A 20,959-nucleotide genomic window follows, 5' to 3' on the forward strand; every position below is an offset into this window, starting at 1 on the left:
TCTTTCTTTGCTAATTCTAATATCTATGTCACTTCTAGATTAGTTTCTATCTATTATCTCCCCATTATTGATTGTTTTTGCCTGTCTCTGTCTTTCACTGGGTGCCAACTATTTTACATCTTTGGCTGCTGGATATTTTTGTAATACTATAAATCTTGTTGAGCTTTATCATGGGAAACAGGCAACTTATTTGGAAACGATTTGATCCTGCTGTTCATGTGAACTTCTGACTCTTGCTTAGTATGAAATATTTGCTTCTTTGTTTTGTAATTTTGGATATGTTAATTTATGTTCAGTGAGTGTTAAGCTTTTAGAATCCTATTCAACCTGGATTGAGAGCATGGCCCTACAGAGAAACTTTTTATTGACATCAGCCAGCTGTAGAAGAGTTACCACTTTTTTCGTTACTTTTATTTTACTTTATCAGGTTGGAGGTTTTTGGACCACATGAGTAATGTAAATTTGAACTCCATATCTACATGAAGGCAGAGCCCATTAAAAAATTCTCCAGACCAAAAACTTACCCACACAAACATTTATTTTTATTTATTATTATTATTATCATTATTGTTATTGTTATTATTTTGCCTCACTCAGAACTTAGCTACAAGACAAACTTCCTATACCATTAGATAAAAGAAAAAAACTCAGGAAACTTACCACCTCCATATGGTTCACTTCTCCGAGTTTTGTTGCCTCACTACAATCTTTCTGTTTTTGTTTACTTTTAAGAGTCCTCATGTTGTTGCTTTTTATATCTTGTTCAGAGTTCTTAGTTGTAATTAGTAGAAGGTATAGGCTATAGTTATCCTGCTTCATCTCTGCTGGAACTGACTCTGATAGTAAATTTTTAAAGGAGAAATTAAAATTTGGGATGCCTATGTTGTTTCACAAAATTACCTTTGAAAATGTATTAGTGCAATGAAATAAATATAAAAGGCATAGGTGCTTAGACACTACACCAAAAACACAAGCAAAAAAGAACAATTCGGTAAAATTAAGTCTCATTAAATTTAAATTTTTTTGCTTCAAAGGAAACCATCAAGAAAATGAAGACACAATCCATAGGATCCTCCCAACAGAATGGGAGAACATATTTGCAAATCATATATCTGTTAAGTGTCTATTACCCATAATATAAAAAAGAACTCTTACTATTCAGTAAGAACACAAACAACCCAATTGAAAATGGGCAAAGGAGGCAAAGGAGCTCAACAGACATTTCCCCAAATAATTTGTACCAGTGGCCAATAAGTACACAAAAAGATACTCAACATCATTAGTTATCAGGGAATGCAAATTAAAAGCACAATGAGAAACCGCTTTACATCCACTAGTATGGCCCTCCGACTTGTTTGTATTTCAGAATTGTTTTGGCTATTCTGAATCTCTTAACATTTTCATATTTTGGAATCAGCTTGTTGATTTCTGCAACGAAGACAGCTGGGAATTTAATAGGGATTTTATTTAATCTGCAGATCAATTTGGGGATTATTGCTATCTTAACAAAATTAAGTTTTCAAATCCAGGAACACTTATTCATTGTGTTGTAGTTTTCAGTAAGTTAGTTTTGTTCTTCTTTTGTTAAATTTATTGCTTCTTTATGCTTTTATAAATGGAATTATTTTCTTGACTTTTGGATTGTTCATTGCTAGTATATTGAAATGCCATTAATTGAAAAAATACTGATGTTATCTCCTACAATCTTCCTGTACTTGTTCTTTTAGCTTTAATAGTTTTTTTAATGGATTCCTTAGGATTTTATGTATACAAGATCATATTTTCCGGTCAGATGCGGTGGTTCACACTTGTAATCCCAGTACTTTGGGAGGCCGAGGCGGGTGGATCACTTGGGGTCAGGAGTTTGAGACCAACCCTGCCAATATGGTGAAACCCCATCTCTATTAAAAATACAAAATTAACCGGGCATGGTGGCACATGCCTATAATCCCAGCTACTCGGGAGACTGAGGCAGGAGAATCACTTGAATCCAGAAGGGAGAGGTTGCAGTGAGCCAAGATTGTGCCATTGCACTCCAGCCTGGGCAACAAGAGGGAAACTCCGTCTCAAAAAAAAAAAAAAGTCCTATTTTTTGTAAATAAAGATAGTTTTACTTCTTGCTTTACAATCTGCATGCCTTTTGTCTCTTTTTCTTTTCTAATTTTTCTAGCAAGAACATTCATTACTATGTTAAATAGAATTGGCAAGAGCAGTGTCTTTTCCTAATCTTAGAAAGAGAGCTTTCAGTATTTTGCCATTAAGTATGGTGTTAGCTGTGGGTTTAGTATAGATGCCTTTTGTCAGGTTGAGGAAGCTCCCTTCATTCCTAGTTTTTCGAGAATTGTACAACCACTTTGAAAAACAGATTGACGTTACTTGATAAAATAGAATTTGATCATACTGGACCACCCAGCAACTTCACTCCTAGGTGTATACTTTAGAGAAGCGCTAGCATTTGTGTGCCAGGAAAAGTATACAGAATGCTGATTCCAGGATTGTTCATAATAGCAATTGCTTTGGGAACAGCTTAAATGTCCAAAGTAGAATGTGCAAATAAATTGTGATTTATTCATATAACAGAATACTATACAATAGTTGTTCTTAAACTTTAGCTTGTGTAAGTATTACCTAGAATGTCTGTTAAACACAGTTTGCTCATTTATTACCTTACTAAACAGATAATAGAATTCATGTTGAATTGGAAACTTTCCATAACACAAATCAGTAATAGTTATTTTACACATTTTCCTACACACACGCACACACAATTTGCTAGGCAATACTCCCAGCGTTTCTCATTTAGTAGGTTTTGGATGGGGCTTGCATTTCTAACAAGTTCCCAGATGGTGCTGATTCAGGGACCACCCTTTGAGAACCACGCTATATAGTAATGAAAACAAATAAGTTTCACGTATCAACATGGATGAATCTGAAAAAACATGATTTGAATGAAAGAAGGCACAGAAGAACTTAGATACTTTATGATTCTGTTTAAGTGAAGTTCAAATGTAGGCATAGCTAAATAATTGTGTTGGCTAGCTTGAGCTGTTATAACAAAATACTGTAAACTGTATGGCTTAAACAACAGAAGTTTATATCTCACAATTCTAGGGACTGAGATGTCCAAGATCAAAATACCAGCCTTTTCGGTTCCTGGTGAGGGCCTTCTTCTTGGTTTGAAGATGGCCACATTCTTTCTATATCTTCACTTGGCAGAGAGAGAGAGAGAGAGAGAGAGAGAGAGAGAGATGAGAGAGATCATCTGTCATCTCTCTCATGCCTTTTCTTATAAGGGCACTTATCCCATTCATGAGGGCTCAGCCCTCATGACCAAATTACCTCCCAAAGCCCCCACCTCAAAATACTATCACATTGGGGTTTAGAGATTCAATATACGAATTTTAGAAAGACACAAACATTCAGTCCATAGCAACTATATATTGTGTATATATAAAGAAAAGCAAGGAAATCACTGCACAAAATTCAGGGTGGTGTTTACCTCTGTGAAGTGAGGAGGATGCATATGGGTAAGGATACATTTGAGGTTTCTTATGTGGCAATAATCTGTTTCTTAACCTTGGTAGTGAGGACACGGGTGTTTGTTTTATTATTATTCTATAAACCTTACATATACATTACACATACATACTTTTTATATACTCGTGTGTGTATGTGTGTGTGTGTATGATACACTTCACACTAGAAATGAATACATTATCTTTAGAGCTTGCAAAATATTCAGATAGTGTAGTAATGCCTGCCATGATAGAGCTTCAAGGGAGGCAGCATATTATAATGGAAAGATTATGTCCTTTAGAGTCAGAGAGATCTGATTTCAAATTTCTGCTCTACTACTTACCAATTGTGTGACCATGGGTAAGTTACTTAACTTTATTTGGGCCTGCAAAACAAGATTCAAAATACTTATCTTGTATGTTTGTTGTACCTGGAGCCTGTTTCTCAGTAACTGATGATAAGAAAAAAATTAGCAAACAAAAATCTGAGGAAGGGAGCTGGGCATGGTAGTTCCTGCCTATAATCCCAGCACAATGGGAAGCTGAGACAGGAGGATTGCTTGAGCCCAGGAGTTCAAGACCAGCCTGGGCAATAAAGTGAGACCCTGTTTGTACCACTGCACTCCAGCCTGGGAGACAGAGTGAGGCTCTGTCTCAGAAAAATTAAAAAACCAGCTAGGCCTCGTGGCTCACGCCTGTAATCCCAGCACTTTGGGAGGCTGAGGCAGGTGCATCACTTGAGGTCAGGAGTTCGAGACCAGTCTGGCCAATATGGTGAAACCCCATCTCTACTAAAAATGCAAAAACTAGCCAGATGTGTTAGAGGGCGCCTGTAATCCCAGCTACTCGGGAGACTGAGGCAGGAGAATTGCTTGAACCTGGGAGGTGGAGGTTGCAGTGAGCCAAGATTGTGCCATTACACTCCAGCCTGGGCAATAGAGTGAGACTCCATCATAAACAAACAAACAAACAAACAAATAAACCTATGAAGAATGAAAAATAATGGTGAGAAAAGTTACAGAGAAGACAAGGATTTTGATAGTAGGGAGAAAGCTGATGGATTTAGCAGGCAATCTTCATGACTTCTGAAAGTGTATTTTAAGAGACAATAAGGATGGACAATATAGAGTGCAAGTGTTTATAGAAGTGAAGACCCGATGATAATAAAGCAAAATGCCCATTATCTGGAGTTGTTTGGTAATGAAATCAGTGAAAATCATATCTGGAATTCTTTGGTTTAAAAAAACAAAAAAGCCAGAATGTTAAACTTGTGTGAGAATAGCAGACTCAAGGAAAACAGATGTTGCCAAGATCTGGAAGACCTCTATGTCTCTGAAGATAAAAGGGAATTGAACCCAATACATACTTCGACAAACCTGTAGGAAAGATGGTAATGCAATAAATCAAAATTGACAACTTCAGTTTATTCTTTGTACTAGTGTCACCTATATTTGCAAGCCCTTTTAATATCAGTGTTTACTTTCTCCAACTTTCTATTTTTAAGGTATCTCACACATGAATACCTGTAATTATGTGCAGAGCATGGAGCTAATGAGTACAGTGTTCATGTAGAGGTTAATTGGCTTTGTAGAGAGAAAAGTTCTGTTCTGTGGGCCTAGACTGTACTTTTAGTCTTAGAAAGTTGTTTAAAGATGTACCCTGTAAGGTAAAAGTGGAACCGGGAAGATCACAGATGGCTTAGGGCCAACTAACAATGATTTAGAAACATCATTCATAGTACGTTGTTATTAATGGTAAACACGACAGGCATATCTTATAGAAAAGACAATACGTCTTCTATTTTATTCTACCATTGTTTGTAAAGGACCTTAGTTGTTAAAATCTCAAAAGAAAATAAAATTAGCTGGTTTGTGGTTTTGCTTACAAAGAATATGGCCTGAGATTTGTACAGTTTAAGTGTTAATCTTGTCATTAAATGTTTGTCACTCATTGGAAATATTTACATGTTCTTTTCCATATATTATTTCATTTAGATTGAATAAAATATTGGGAAATATCCTCAGGGATAGAAAGAATGCTATGATATAATCTTTTGTAATTTCAATTTCCTTTGATTATGAGTTATCCCAAGATGGTTGAATAAAGCAGGCAATTACTTGAAAATTGTCTTTTACATTCCACAATTTTAATATCATTGTGATTTCCTTGTTTAAAATAGGAACATTTAAATTCTACTGGGCTTTTCCTAAAAATGAAAATCCTCTTGAAAGGCGAAACATCTAATGAAGAACTCCTTGAAGGTAAGATCTCTATATGTGAAGAGCACACCATTTTGAAACATCACTACAATTTGTTAAATATGACATCTTTTGTAGTATACTAACAATAGGTGTAATTTGATGGTGGCTGAGAAGGAAAATATCACCCAGGAAGGGGAAAATATTGTCACCCAGGAAAAAAGAGAGAAAGAAGAAAAAATAGTAGCAAATTTAAAAGGTTTTTTTTTTTTTAAAGCTGAATAAAAGCAATCAGTTTTCTTTTAGTCCAGCAGAGAACTGTAGCTACCCAGTCCTTCTGAAGTTGTCTACCACCATGAAGAAAGATTACTTCTTAATGGGAAAAGCCTTTGTAATTCTGTGATTTTTATAATTACTTGTTTATAAACATCGCTATTTATTTTTCATAACTCTCCAAGGACCAGAATGTATGCTGCACAAGAGTGGGTCATTGGGCAAGTCACTTAACTTTGCTTTGTTTCTTCATTTAGCAAAAGAGGTGTTATTATTATCTACCTCATCATGTTGTTTTGAGAATCTTATGAGAAAATGTGTATAAAGCATTTAACACCATACCTGGTGCATAGTGTGTAATATATGTTACCTATTACTGTAGTTATTATTATTACTGTTATTACTACTATATGGATGCATTACATGAAGCAAAACTATGCACACTAGCCCTTAACATTTCAATTTTGTTTAGTCATAAAAGCTATTTATTCTAATTCTTTTAATGTTGTACATGCTTTTTAGTAATCTTTAGAGGCTGCATTATTTGTACTATACAAAATTATATGTTAGTATAGTTACTGATAATCCAAAAAATAATAACAATTTGTTATAGCTAGAACTATAATTCAATTTGGCAGTAGCCCTAAATTTAGTACTACTGAATCTTTCATTGGCCTCTAGAATTTTAGCCAATCACTTAAGAGACCTCAGAAGCTCAAATGTATTGGGGATTCTGCATCTCTAGGCAACAGTATCACCTCAGCATACACAGGTTGAAAAATGTTAGAAACCAGGAAGACAACTCTACTTTTTTGCATTGGGGGAATAAACAAACCAACTAACCAACTAAAAGAATACACTTACTCAAACTAAGACAACACAGGAAGACCAGAGAGATTATTGGAGTCACCAAGTTGAAGTAGATTAGTTTGAGATGATAATTCCTCATGACAGTGTTTATCCAAATGTAGGTAAGAAGCAGAGTTTAAAATAAAATTGTTCTTTATTCACAGATTGTTTTTACTTAACTCAATCTAGATACTCCTGAAGTTGTAATGTCAGTCATTGTTTGATTACAGATTAGGAGGCTAACCCAAATCCAAGTTTTTTTGTATTTAAAAATACTAGATTTTTACTTTGTTGCATTGAAAGAATATATGAAACTTGCATTTTTATATTCTGTTTGTTGCTTTGCTGGTGAAAATACTTTACTCTTAAAATGGTCAGCCTAACTGCTGGCATTATTTCACTGATATTTTTTGTAGTAGAAAGATTGACATTTAAAAATAAACATTTTTCATCATGAAAAGATAGCACATAATAATTTAAGACATTTTTGGAAAACACTAAAAGTTCTCATGGTCCTACCATCCACTAGAAGCTCCTTGACAGCAGGAATTTTTGTTGTGTTTTATCCACTGCTGGGTTCTCAGCACAAAGCACAATGCCTGGTACAGATAATATGCTCATTAAATATTTGTCAAATAAATAGAATCTAAACACAATCACTTTTAGAAATTTGATCACTTATTTCCAGTATTTTTTCTCTTAGTTTATTTTGCTTTTATTACAGAATTGTAACTGTATAGTACATAAAACTTTGCTTTCTAATTTTTCACTTACTGATCTTATACATTTTTCATATCAGTGTATATTCATTTTTTTCCATGTTATTTCATACTCAACAATTTTAATGGTTGCACAATAGTTTATTGCTACCCTGTAATAGATATACAGTGTATACTTCTTTTCTATTATTATCATAATCTACACTGCTTTTAATATTTTTGTTCATAAATTTTCCCCATATTTATTCCAGGTGACTTTTCAGAAGCACAATTTCTCTAAGGGAATAATAATAGCAGCTGCCATTTATTAAATGCTTACTAAGTGCTGGGTTCTTTGCTATATAATTTCCATACATTACCTCAGTTAATCCTCTCAACAACCCTGAGAAATTGGTGGTATATTCTCCATTTTACAGGTGACAAAACTAAGAGCTTAACTTGCCTATGGCTATACAAGTAGCAAGTGGTTTCAAATTTAGATCTGTTTGACTTCAGATAGCAAACTCTCTACCCCAGTGTTCTTAGCATATAGTATTGCCAAGTTGCTTTTCGAAAGGATTGCACCAGATTACTTTGCTATCTGTGCAAGAGTGCCTGTATCATGACACTCTCCAGCACTGGATGTTAATACTTTAAAAGAAGATTTTGATAAATTGTTAGGCAAAACATGGTATATGGCAAACATTTAGTAAGTAGATTTTGAATAGAGGAAAATTATTGAAAATAGCTAAGCTTCCTCAAAAATGAAACTGATAATAATTATTTCATTTTTTCATCTTGTTAGCTGTCATGGAAATACTACATCTTGACATGCCCTTAGACTTCTGTCTGAACATTGCTAAACTGCTGATGGATCATGAAAGGTACAGAATTGATTTCCCTTTCTCTAAAGACTGACAGTTTTTGGCGAGGCACCGGTGGCTCACACCTAGAATCCCAGCACTTGGAGAGGCTGAGGCGGGAGGATCCCTTGAGCCCAGGAGCTTGAGACCAACCTTGGCAACATAGCAAGACCCCATCTCTACAAAATATTTTTTAAAAAATTAGCCGGCATGGTGGCATGTGCCTGTAGTCATAGCTACTTGGGAGGCTGAGGTGGGAGGATCACTTGAGCCCAGCAGTTCAAGGTTACAGTGAACTATGATCGTGCCACTGCATTCCAGCATGGGCAACAGAGCAGGACTCTCTCAAAAATAATTTTTAAAATTTAGTCCCTCCTTCATGCTAGCCACGTATCAAATCCAAATAGCCGCATGTAGCTAATGGCTGCCCTATTGGACATTACAGATTTAAAATATTTCTATTATCACAGGGAAGTTCTATTGGGCAGCACTGGTTTAGACCCTCTATTTCTTTTAATACAGACAACATTCAAAATAGCTCTTTTCTGGCAGCTACATCATGTGGTTAATTTCCTGGACTCTTGAAACTATATCTTTACAATGTCAGTTGCTCTTAATGCCTCATATCCTCGACTTTTATGGTTAAGTACCCATTAACCATGCTTTACAAACTATTAAATTTCAGCCTGATTGCTACAGCCTATTTTTTCAGTTGTTCTGATCTTTGTGAATTTCAATTTTATCATGCAATGTATTAACTATTCCTCCCAGTCTGTGTCATCTTCAAATTTGGTATTGCCACCTGTCTTCATCTAATTCAGGGGTCTGCAAACTTTTCTTACAGGGTAAGATATAAGTATAAACTTTGGGCTTGTGGGCCACACAGTCTCTGGCACAACTAGTCAACTCTGCCGTCGTAGTGCAAAAGTAGCCATAGACTAATCATAAACAAATGTGTGTGGCTTTATTCCAGTAAAACTTTATTCATAAAAACAAGCAGAGCAGCTGGACTGCAAGCCATAGTTTTCTAACTCCAGATAGTTTGATAAACAGGGCAAAACTGAGGCCAGAACCTTCGTGGCAGCATGGATTAATCTCCAGGTTAACATCAATCCATTAATCGATACTTTTTGGTGTACAATCGTTGAACCTGCTATAAATCCACCTAATTATACAGCCAGATGACCTAATTTCCTTCATCTTGTTCACAAAAATTTCATGGAACTTAATTTTTATTTTTTAAAGTTTTGGTTGTTTTTAACCTTCCTCCTGCCAAAAAGAATTTGAAACTTCTTCTATTCAAAGCTCTGAAAATTGAAATAGAAAATCAAAACCCTGAAAAGGAGGAAGCAAACATGCAAAACACAATGGCTAGTATAGTTGCCGTGGTAAAGCATTCAATTTAATAGTAAACTTTCTTGCAGCCAGGGAAAGGGGGCTATGTGATATTTTATACATTTTTCATTATTAAATAACAAAAGCTAACATTTACTGATACTTGCTTTGTACCAGGCACTATTCTAAATTCTTTACATTATAAATTATGAAATACCTCTAAGGTAATTTGATTAACTCAATTTTGCAGGTGAGAAAAATGAGGGTTAGATAGAAAAAGTAATTTGCCCACAATTGCATAGCTAGGAAGGAGCAGAGCGGAATTTAAACATGTTTGCAGAGCTCACACTTTTTACTACTGTAGTAGAAGGAATACATTCAATACTACGTTCCAAAGCAATTAATCACTAGAAAAAGTTTACAAAGTGGTGGACTATGGGCTGGGTGTGGCGAGAGATGTGTTGCATATAGTTGAATTATTTGCCAACATTTAACATTCAGGAAATTTCACATAAAAATTTGGTTTTCTATATATATATATATATATATATATATATATATATATATATATATATATATGGTTTTCTGATTTCTCTTGCAAAAGTTGAAAAATCTGGAAACAATTGGCCAGTATTTCCACTAAGCAACGATCAGTTGGAGCTAAGTAGCAGTTGCCACCTTCATACATAGGGCGTGTGTTCTCCAGTTTGTCACAGTCCCCAGAATTCCTTATTTTTTCCCATATGTTGTACATCAAGTTGTCATTTATCTTTTTTTGTATGTTATTATTATAGCAGATATAAGAGGAAAATAAAATATGGCACCCACATCTCTATCCAAAGTAGAATGAAAGCTAGACTGAGAAGATGTTGCAAGAAAATGGAAAGAATAAATTCCTTTCTGATAGAAGTAAAAAAGATTCTGTGTTTAATATGCAAAGTGTGTTTGCATCAATGAATACAACCTAAGAGCCCATTATAAAGCAAAATATAGTACAAACTACAACCAGTACCTAGAAAATCTGTGTAATGAAAAATAATTCAAAAAGAGGACTGAAATTTCAACTGGGTTTATTTTGGAAAGTGAATAAAATAAGCAATCCTGTTGTAAAATGCAGTTATGTAGTTATATATTAAAGGAAAAGATTGCCCAGGCATTAGCTCTTTTACAGATGACAGCTTTACAAAAAAGTGTCTACTGAGTCACACAATGTATTCTTAAGTTTCAAATCCAAATCTAACCAGAAATGCTGTTGTTTGGCACATTGAAGATACAGCTGAGAATTTATTGGACAAGTTACTCAAAAAGGGTAATTTATTTTTGGTGTTTTCTGTTCGTAGACATAAATAATAGTGCCCAGTAAAGCATATTTATTTGTGGTGTCAGTGAGAATTTTGATATGATAGAACGTTTGAACATAGTGCCTGTGTCTTAAGTTTAATGTAGAGTGGTCAAAATAACTTAAGTATGACTACAGAAGCTATTTCTGCAATGGTTAACATAAGACTTGATATGATACTTAAATCCAAGGTGGCAGTGTTTTTAAACATAAAAACTTCAGTGTATTAATTGTATTAATTCACCAGGAAACACTGTCCTAAAAAGATAAAAAATGAAGCATGTATATAGTAACAATATATGTATACCAGATATTCTTCTGTGGCCTCAACCGAGATTATTGCTTTTTTTGGATGGTTTGGATGCACAATACAGTAGTTGCGTCTGCTTCTTGTAGATTAGGGGGCTTAGTTGTATGTGGTGTTGTCACAGGTTGGGTTGCCCTGGAAGCAAATTTTGAGAGGGAGGTTAACGTGAAGATAATTTATTAAAGTGTTCTTTCAGGATCAACACCTGTGAGGGGAAGGGACTGCAGCTGGACTAATGGGAGAAGTTGGCCTAGGTATAGTCAGAAGGCCTCAGCCTTACTTATTGGGAGCTCTGAAGCTGGGATGGTCCCTCCGAATTGTCCTCAGCTAAGGTCAGAGGGCCGGTCCTTATAGCCCAATGTTGACTAGTCTCTGTATGCCAGTTACCCTGGGAAAGGAGAATGACGTTGGGTGTGGCAGCTTTTTTCAGCCTAGCAAATTCCTAAAGAACAACTGGGGAATAAATACTTCAGTTCTGAAGGGGAGTTTTGGGGATGTAGTGCAGCATTTATGTCAGGTGCTGAAGATATATTTTTTGAACTGTTGAAAGAATTCAACTTGTGCATGTCATCCAAGAAAACATCCCTGACTCAGTTCAATGATTGACCTTTTTGGTGAATATGATAATCCATATAAACACTCTGAATCTTTCTCTGCAAAAGTGCTCATAAGTAGTTAGTTACACAGATGTAAAATTTAATTCACGTGGTCTTAGTGAAGTCATTTTTTGGGGAAATGCTTTTGGCAAGGAATAATCTGGCTTACTTTTCTGTGCTGAAATTGGTGTCCAGAGATGGAAGTGATTGCTTAAACTACGTATTCAAAACTGTGGGTTTAAAGAGTGAATTCCAAAAAGGAAGTTTTCTGATTTCCAACATTATGGTAATGAAAAATATTGCCTATTTTGTCTTTTTCAATTAATTTTACTAATGTCAATAAAGAACTACAAATTGAAGAAATTGAACTGCATTGTAGTGTGGTACTGAATCCTAATTAGACAACTTTGGAATATCAGTATGTAGTAGACATTTGCTGCTTTTGGCCATCCATCATTTTATTCATTCCACTTTCCTCTTGATACAGTACCCAAATTTCCACTTAAGTATCTGCTTCTCCCTATCAGCCCATGTGGACATTGACATATTGGTGTAGAAGAAAGGATTTTAGCTTTCTATTTACAAGTCAACAAAGTAATCAATTTCAAAGGAAAACTTGATAAATTATTTATGTTTTTAGATTTCAAATTTAAAATATAACTTCTCTTTTCCTACCTGTTCATACTATGTGTTAATGTGCTTATACCATCGTTCAGTTAATGATTCAGTTTAATTACATATCTGGCAGTGGATTTTTTTGCAGTCTGCTTCACTCATTTATGTTACATATTTGGCTTCTGTAGACAGTGTAGGAAGTTGCATTATATAATGGACAATGCTTTTAGTAATTGTATAGCAAGAGCATAAGTATATTTTACACAGTAAAGTTTTTTTTTTTTTTTTTTTTTTTCGCAATGAAAGCTAAGCATGCAGAACATTAACTGTTAGAAAGTGAATGAAGTGGCCAGGCGCGGTGGCTCATGCCTGTAATTTCAGCACTTTGGGAGGCCGAGGCAGGTGGATCGCCTGAGATCAGGAGTTCAAGACCAGCCTGGTCAACATGGCAAAACCCCGTCTCTACTAAAAATACAAAAATTAGCTAGGTGTGGTGGCAAACGCCTGTAATCCCAGATACTTAGGAGGCTGAGGCATGAGAATCACTTGAATCCAGGAGATAGAGGTTGCAGTGAGCCGAGATCGTGCCACTGTACTCCAGCCAGGATGACAGAGCGAGACTCCATCTCAAAAAAAAAAAAAAAAAAAAAAAAAGAAGGTGAATGAAGTTCTGTAATGGACTAAGCTAATGTAGTTCAGACCTAGTTTTCAGATGATCCACCTTGATGCAAGGATAAAATTTTGAATATATAGAATAGATGGAAATACTATGTCTCTTAAGCGATTTTTTTTTTAATTTCACCTTTTACAGTCAAGCTTCATTAGAAGACAGAGAGCAGACAATTCCAGGTTATATACTTATTAGGTCCTAGTAATATCTGGTACTATTTAAGGGAAAAGCATATGCTTTGGATTCTAGAAAAGCGGGTGAATGGCTTGATACTGTTATTGAGTCATTTTTCTGAATTTGTTAGATTATCAAACTCTCTGACATTAACATTTAAGTAAGCTTGCAAAAGATAAGATTAATTTGCTATGTCTTTCTCAGTGAATCCTTGTTGCTTTATGTTAGTGCTTCTCAAACTTTAATGTGTATATGATCGGCTGGATCAGCTGAAGATCTTGTTAAGGTGCAGATTCTGATTTGATGGGTCTGGAATGGGGCCTGATCTGCATTTCTAACAAGCTCGCAGGTGATGTCAATGCTGTTGGTCTGTGGCCCATTCTTGGAGTAGTATGGTTTGGGAATCCACTGCCTCCTAAAAAAAAAAATCAGAACTTCTGTTGTCCCCAGTCTTCATCACCCCTCCAGTTATTCATAATTCCTGAAAGACTCCTTTAATTTAGAAGTCTCATCTACAAATTATCTTAGTCCTAGATGTAAATTTATTTGATCCAGGGGTCCTGAACACTTTTATGGCAACTAAGTTACTGTTACTCCTAACTTTGGACTTTAATCCTTTTTTAAAATTTTGTATCTATTAAAAAAAATTCTACAAACATACTATGACTGTAATGAAAATTTTAAAACAAAAAAGATCACATCTAATATTATTATCCTAACAATCTACTTTTAGTTTTTTCTTTAACTCCTTATCAGTATTGGTGCATAATTTTTCCTAGTTATAATTTTAGCATTTGTCATTTATGTTGTTATTGGTGAAAGGCGTCAGCCCCCCACCTTTTTTTGATGCTGATTAGGTAAGCTTAATCAGTTACTGTTTATTCCAGTGACAAGAATACTAAATTAAATAAACAAAGGGATTTTGAATTGCAATTAGACTACCAAGATAGAATCAGAAACCTAGAGATAGTGATCTGGGAAAGTCAATGCACCAAATAAAAATACAGAACAAGAATGTAGGAGGTCAGATTGACATTTCCAAACTAAAATGAAGAAGAGAGGAGAGCAGCAGCAGGCTTGTGAAGTCAAGATCAGAATCCTTGGAAGTCAGATAAGAGATACAGGGAAGCAATTTGTTCAGGCTCATCAAGTAAAAATAAAGAAGAGAAAGCCTTGCATCCTAACCATTATATTCCCAGCCTTCCTGTTGCATAAAGCCTGATATTGTTTTATTAATATAATGGTTTTTGAACACACTGTTGAATGTTATAATAAAATATTTCAGAGATATCTAGATTCTACACATTAAATGAGTTCCTGAAAAGTTCTGTTCAGAGAAAATTTGATATGGTATTATTTTTCCATAAACTTACACTATACAAATAAAATGATTTACCTCCAAAAAATGTTTGGCTCTAAGATATAATAAAATTATACTTAGGAATGTAGCTGAATTTTACGATTATATGTTTAAATGAAATACATTCTTATGGTAATGTAATAATAAGTACTTGAGGTGGGTTGCAGAAATGGCATGCTAGCTGAGTGAGATAATATCCTGACAATACAGAAAAAGAGATAGGTACAATATTGAAGACCTCATACTCAATAATAATTCCTTTCTGGGATAGATCTAAAAGGTTATCAGCCACTGAGAAATAAAAGCAAACATCAACTGACCCTTGGGATTTTAATTAATCATGTTCATTCAGATATTCCCATGTAACAGCCACTATCTGAGCTCAGTATTGGTAATTGTTATCACCCTAGATCTTTTCTCTTCTCCTGTTTTAGGTTGAGTATCGCTGTAATGTACTTTGTAGGACATTCGTTTTTTTGTTTTTGTTGTAATGAGCATTACTTATGAGTTTATTTTTAGGAATCATAGTTCCAGTCTGTAGGAAATGAAGGTGGTACAGAATACACACCCAGTTCCTGAATCTTCAGTATAGATAAGTTTGTGGCTTTTTTCCCTAGGGGGATTGGTTTTAGGGTATTTGAGATGGGAAAAGAAGTTGTTTTTTTTTTTTTTAATTACTTCAACTTTTATTTTAGATACAAGGGATACATATGCAGGCTTGTTACATGGGTATATTGTACCCTAGTAGTGAGCATAGTACCCAATAGGTAGTTTTTCAACCCACATGCTCTCCACCTTTCCCCCCTCTACTAGTCCAGTGTCTATTATTCCCATGTTTATGTCCATGTGTGCTCAATGTTTAGCTCCCATTTATAAGTGAGAACATGGAGTGTTTGGTTTTCTGTTCCTGTTTCAATTTGCTTAGGATTATGGCCTCCAGCTCCATCCATGTTGCTGCAAAGGACATGATTTCATTCTTTTTATGGCCGCATAGTATTCCATGGTATATATGTACTGCATCTTCTTTATCCAATCCACCATTGATGGACAGCTATGTAGATTCCATGTCTTTGCTATTGTGAATAGCACAGTGATGAACATATGAGTGTATGTGGGGTTTTTGTGTATAATCTATTTTCCTTTGGGTATATACCCAGTAATGGGATTGCTGGGTCTAATGGTAGCTCTGTTTAAAATCCTTTGAGGAATCTCCAAACTGCTTTCCACAGTGGCTGAACTAATTTACATTTCCATTAATAGTGTATAAGTGTTCCCTTTTCTTGCAGCTTTTCCAACATCTGTTGTATTTTGACTTTTTAATAATAGCCATTTTGACTGGTATGAGATAGTATCTCATTGTGGTTTTGATTTGCATTTTTCTTGTGATTAGTGCTGATGAGCATTTTTTCATATGTTTGCTGGCAGCTTGTATATCTTCTTTTGAGAAGTGTCTGTTCATGTCCTTTGCCCATTTTTTAATGGGGCTATTTGTTTTTTGCGTGTTGATTTTTTAAAAAATCACCTTTCTGACAAGCTTGTTGATTTTTTTTAAAGTTCCTTATAGATTCTAGGATATTATACCTTTGTTGGATGCATAGTTTGTGAATATTTTAATATTCTTTTGATAGTTTTTTTCTGCTGTGCAGAAGCTCTTTAGTGTAATTAAGTCTCACTTGTCAATTTTTGGTTTTGTTGCAATTGCTTTTGGGGACTTAACCAAAAATTATTTGCCAAGGCTAATGTCAAGAAGGGTATTTCCTAGGTTTGTAAAGGTTGATTGCTCTTGGAGAAAGAGTTCAATTTTCCTACCTCATTGTGTGCACTGACATTCATTTTATCAACAAAATTTGTGCCTAGTGCAACATGTCTGGGGTCTGGTTGTAGATACAAGAAATGTAAGAAACATACATTTCTCTAGTGAATTTATAGCCTACTATAATAAATTAAGCATATATATGCTTGATCAGTTGAGTAACAATAAAATTCAGAATATGAGAAATGTGTGGTATAGGCAAAAATAGTATATGAATTTAGACAGAGTGAAAGATCACTGTTAGCTCTATTAGTCAGAGAATGCTTGATGGGGGTTGGGGCCTTAGAAATGGATAAGATTTGCATAGGTGAAGGAGTAGGAATTACTAGCAGGAAGATCAGAGTGAGCACAAGGCAGGTGTGGGGACAATAATTTAGTCCAATAAAGTATTTAGTATCGTTTATGCAAAAGGTACCATGTGGAAAACATAGGCACCACTTGCAGAGAATTTACAAGTCTTACTGGAAAGAGGGTATATGTAAAGATAACAATATAAGACAGCACATGGAAAATGGGGATAACTGACAAATTGGTGTAGGAATTCAGAAGAGGCCTAGATCATCATGGACTAGGAACATCAGAAAGTCTTATTTGAAGGTGAGGCTTTGATGGTGGGGTAGGACTTAGAATAGCAGAAAGGAAGAGTTAGGACATCTGTGGTAGGGGCTATAGCATAAGTATATATGGGGACAATATGGTCTATTTAGAATATGATGACTAATGAATCCGAGAGGATTTAGCATAAGTTTTATACAAGGAGTATGAGGAAATATAAAGTTAGAGAAGTAAATTGGAATCATTTATTAAAATCCTTAATTATTAGGTTAAAGGACTGTATGATATAGGCAAATGGGGATCCACTGAAGTTTTCCAAATAGGATAGTGATATGCTAATAGCAATAATATACAAGAATTTGAGAGATAGCGAGATTAACTGAGTTGTTGCAAGTAGCGCAAATATGAAGTAATAAGAGCCTGAAACTAGGTTGATAGTAGTGGAAATTCATTCTTTCACGTTTGAATTCCTACAATGTACCAGTCATTTTGTTGCTAGGCATTGAAGATGCAGAGATTAAATAATATGCATGTCCCTGGTGGTCTCAAGGATGTCACTACTTAATGGGGAAGATAAGCTCATAATTATGAAACAAATACAATCACAGAGTATTTTTATATCATCAAAGTGGGGGAGGTTAGAGGATAATTTATGAAGACAAAACTATTCTACCTCTTGCCTACCTATTTGGCATTAGAATTAATACAATTGTGACTGACTTGCCAGCCGCACACTATCCTTAGGACCTATCTTTTTTTTTAAACATTTCCTAGTAAAGCCATAAACCATACAAATTAGCACTTGTCATAAACCATACAAGTAAGGAATCTTTCTCTCAGATTCCAGAATAGGAAATGGAAAGAAGTGATGGAAGTGAAAGACATTATGATGGAAGAATCAAGAAGATTTGTAACTGGGTATAGGGGGTGGGGAACAGGGAGGCAGAAGTGGATAGATCGATGGCAACAGACACAAGATGATGCAGTGTCCTGGAGGAGCTGGTACAAATAGTATAGAATGTATGTATAGAATGTACTTGAACAGTAAAGAATGAAGATTGAGAAAAAGAATAATGATTTTGAATACTGGACTCAGTAGTAACTTCAAACATCTTTACAATAGCTATCATTCACTGAATGCTTACTTTGTACCAGACACTATTCTAAGAGCTTTTAATTTAATATATGATTTAACCTTCCACAAATACTCTGTAAGGTAGGTAGTATTAGCATCTTCCACATTATACAGATGGGGAGTATATTAATCCATTCTCACATTGCCATAAAGAAATACTTGAGGCTGGGTAATTTATAAAGAAAAGAGGCTTAATTGGCTTACGGTTCCACGGGCTGTACAGGAAGTGTTGCTGCATCCGTTTCTGGAGAGACCTCAGGGAGCTTTTACTCATGGCAGAGGGCAAAGCAAAAGCAGGCATCTTACATGGCAGGAACGAGAGAGAGAGAGAGAGAGAGAGAGAGAGAACACACTTTGAAATGACCAGATCTCGTGAGAACTCCATCATGAGAATAGCACCAAAGGGATGGTGCTACACCATTCATGAAGGATCCACCTCCATGATTCAATCACTTCCCAGTAGGCCCAACCTCCAACACTGGAGACTACAGTTGAACGTGAGATTTGGGTGGGAACACATGTCCAAACCATATCAGGGAAGTTAAGAAAATTGACCAAAGTCACAGAGCTAGTAAGTAGTGGAGCAAGGATCCAAACCCAGGCTGGCAAGTTTCAGAACCTGTACTCTTAATTGCAATGCAATACATACGGCCTATCTAAAGCAAATGTAGAACAGACAGGAGAAATGCAAGAGATAAATGAGATGTTAGGAATTAGAGATAGCTGTAGTGGATAACCTACCTGTTTGGAATATTTTGGCAGTAAATTGGAAAGAAAGGATAAAAATGGTAGAGGGGAGAAATGGGAAAATCCAACCCCACTAACACCAGTATAGGGGAGATTGTGCATGTCCAAGGCAGAGGAAAAGAATCCTGTATGGAGGGAGGTATCCAGAGGGCTAAAGAGAGGGTGTAATTGAGAAAGTTCAAGCTCCTAATATACAATGGAAGTAGTATACTGATAGGGAGAGAGCACTAGCTCTAGGATCAGTAGGCCTGGTTTCAAATCTTAGCAATTCTCTTTACTAGCTGGCAGGTTGCTTGTACCTCACTTGCCACATCTGCAGTTTTCTTATATGTAACATGAGATATGATATTATGACACTTTCTAGGGTTGTTGTCCGATTACATGAGATCATGTACATAAAACATGTAGAAGTTATAATCTATGATAGGTATTCACTAATTTTTTTTTTTTTTTTTTTTTTTTGAGACGGAGTCTCGCTTTGTCGCCCAGGCTGGAGTGCAGTGGCCGGATCTCAGCTCACTGCAAGCTCCGCCTCCCGGGTTCACGCCATTCTCCTGCCTCAGCCTCCCGAGTAGCTGGGACTACAGGCGCCCACCACCTCGCCCGGCTAGTTTTTTGTATTTTTAGTAGAGACGGGGTTTCACCATATTAGCCAGGATGGTCTCGATCTCCTGACCTCGTGATCCGCCCGTCTCGGCCTCCCAAAGTGCTGGGATTACAGGCTTGAGCCACCGCGCCCGGCCGGTATTCACTAATTATTAACTTTTTTGATTATTATTTGTTGAGAGGCAGTATTGTGTAGTGGTCATGAGTATGCTGCTTAGATTTGAATCCTTGTTCCACCATTAACCAGCTGTATGACTTTAGGTAAGTGTTTAACTTCTTTGTGCCTCAGTTTCCTCATTTTAAAAATGGAGATATCAAAGTACCTACTTCATAAGGTTGCTGTGAGGACTAAACATATTAATATTTGCAAAGTGTTAGAATTGTGCCTGATGCATAATAAGCACTATGTAAAGTTTGCTACTATTGTGATTTGGAGAGCCCTTCATACGTAGTGGACAATAAACCTTGTCTGTTATGTGTATTGCAAATATTTTTCCAATTCTGTCTTTTACCCTACAGAGGTCTTAAAATTTGGTGAGGATGCTGAGTGAAAAAAAAAAAAAAAAAAAGCCAATCTCAAAAGGTGACATGTTAATCTATGTAACATTCTTGAAACAACAAAATTATAGAGATGGACAACAGATTAATGGTTGCCAGGAATTAGGGATGGTGGGGAGAAGGAGAGAAGTAGATGTGACTGTAACAGGGTAGCATGAGGGATATCTTTGTGGTGATAAGACAGTTCTTGTTTGCCACGGTAGTTGCATGAATCTTCATGTGTGACAAAATGACATAGAACTATATGCAGGCAAACATCTCAGAGATGTGCATTTGGTTCCAGAACACTGCAATAAAGCAAATATTGCAATGAAGTGAGTCATACAATTTTTTTTATTTCTCAGTGCATATAAAAGTTAGGTTATTATATATTGTAGTCTATTAAGTATGCAATAGCATAATGTCTTAAAAACCAAATGTGCATACTTTAATTTTAAAATACTTTATTGCTAAAAAAAAATCATCTGAACCTTCAGCGAGTTGTAATCTTTGTGCTAATGAAGGGTCTTGTCTCGATGTTGTTGGCTGCAGACTGATCAGGATGATGGTTGCTGAAGTTGGGGTGGCTATGGCAATTGCTTAAAATAAGTCAGCAGTGAAGTTTACCACATTGATTGAGTCTTCCTTTAATCAACTATTTCTGTGCAGCATGCTGTGCTGTTTGTTAGCATTTCACCCACAGTAGAACTTCTTTTAAAATTGGAGTCAATTCTCTCAAACCCTGCCACTGCTTTATCAACTAAATATTATAAT

General features: G+C 35.7%; 1 protein-coding gene across 1 annotated transcript in view; it reads left to right on the forward strand.

Annotated features, from left to right (window-relative positions):
- The window catches only part of LOC105476659 (testis expressed 11), a 325,115-nt gene that overhangs the window by 157,428 nt on the left and 146,728 nt on the right, over positions 1–20,959 (forward strand). The window contains exons 12-13 of the mRNA XM_011732780.2: positions 5,695–5,776; positions 8,339–8,417. Coding sequence (XP_011731082.2) covers positions 5,695–5,776; positions 8,339–8,417 — 161 coding nt within the window. The remainder of the gene's footprint in view (positions 1–5,694; positions 5,777–8,338; positions 8,418–20,959) is intronic.

The sequence above is a fragment of the Macaca nemestrina genome, chromosome X, assembly GCF_043159975.1.
Source record: "Macaca nemestrina isolate mMacNem1 chromosome X, mMacNem.hap1, whole genome shotgun sequence".
Taxonomy (NCBI): Eukaryota; Metazoa; Chordata; class Mammalia; order Primates; family Cercopithecidae; genus Macaca; species Macaca nemestrina.